The 1,439-nt window shown below is 41.7% G+C and overlaps 1 protein-coding gene across 1 annotated transcript; it reads left to right on the top strand.

Moving 5' to 3' along the window:
- The first annotated feature begins 262 nt into the window (after window positions 1-262).
- Window positions 263-1,165, top strand: LOC105460506. The gene has a single exon (XM_011706958.1). The coding sequence runs from the start codon at window positions 263-265 to the stop codon at window positions 1,163-1,165; it is 903 nt and encodes a 300-aa protein (XP_011705260.1).
- Window positions 1,166-1,439: the final 274 nt, after the last annotated feature.

Genomic DNA, 1,439 nt, shown 5'->3' with positions numbered 1-1,439 from the left:
AACCGATGAATCGAGTAGCTCCGGAGGAATAGCTGTGTCCGGTGATGGATCATGGCGAAAACGAGGATTCTCGTTGCTTTTTGGATTTGTCTCGCTAATTGGATGGAAGACTGGTAAAGTTGTAGACGTTTCGGTAAAATGTATAAAGTACTGTAAAGCATGCAAATTTTGGAAAACAAAGGAAGGTACAGCAAAGTACGAGGAATGGTTGGAAACCCATGCCGACGAATGCCAAGCTAACCACGAGGGCTCTTCGGGCCTCATGGAAGTCAATGCTGTTTGCGAAATGTTCCAGCGCTCTGAATCTTTACACAACCTGAAATATACTAGCTATATCGGAGATGGAGACTCTAAGACATATACGAGTATCGTAAATTCATCACCTTATGGAGATTCGATTGTCCAGAAGAAAGAGTGTATCGATCACGTCCAGAAACGCATGGGTACGCATCTCCGGAATTTAAAAAAGAAAACAAAGGGCCTCGGCGGAAAAGGTAAACTAACTGGCAAATTGATCGATGAACTGTCAATTTATTATGGTCTAGCGATACGCAGAAATCATGATTCTGTAGAGAAAATGAGGACTGCGATCTACGCAACGCTAGATCACAAATTATCAACAGATGCCAAGCCCAAGCACGATCACTGTCCGAGCGGAGAAAATTCGTGGTGCTCGTGGCAAAGGGCCAAGGCCACTGGAACTTTGGACGAATATACACATAAATCACCTTTACATGAAGAAGTATACAAGGCTATAACTCCAATTTATGAAAAATTAACCAGTGATGACCTACTCACTCGTTGCATAGGCGGCTTCACTCAAAACAGTAATGAGAGTTTCAACGCTATAGTATGGTCGATGGCCCCGAAAGTGACATCCAGTGGCAAAAATGTACTTGACACAGCTGTATATATTGCTGCAGGTACTTATAATGATGGCCTCACAAGTGCCATGAGAGTCATGCAGAACATAGGCATCAAAATTGGGCCGAACTGCTACAATTACTGTCAAGAGACTGATCAAAACCGCATCAAATTATCCGATCGTTCGCTCTCAGATGCTGCAAGAAGGTCTCGAATCGAACAGAAGGCATCCAGAAAGGAAGAAGATGAGTTCCACGTGTCCATGGAAGGTGAAATGTACGGCGCAGCCATTGCAGACTGAAGGTATAACAAAATTTTCAGCACGTAAAACTTTAAACGCGTTTTTCTCGAAACTGCATTTTTCAAATCGGGCGACGATGGTACTCGGAGACTATCGCACGTATCCACTTGAAATTTTAACTGTAGCTTCACAGTAACATTATCTAGTAAACTACGTACGATTTTTTTGTTATCATTGCAACTTTTTTTTTATAAACAATTTACTGCTCATTTTTTCGGTCAAAAATTGAACCTTTTTTTTACAAGTCCGCCATTTTGCGAAAAATTGATGTAAA

Source organism: Wasmannia auropunctata, unplaced genomic scaffold (assembly GCF_000956235.1).
Source record: "Wasmannia auropunctata unplaced genomic scaffold, wasmannia.A_1.0 LD320641.1, whole genome shotgun sequence".
Taxonomy (NCBI): domain Eukaryota; kingdom Metazoa; phylum Arthropoda; class Insecta; order Hymenoptera; family Formicidae; genus Wasmannia; species Wasmannia auropunctata.
The sequence above is the reverse complement of the archived record's forward strand: the minus strand, read 5'-3'. Positions and strand labels throughout refer to the sequence as shown.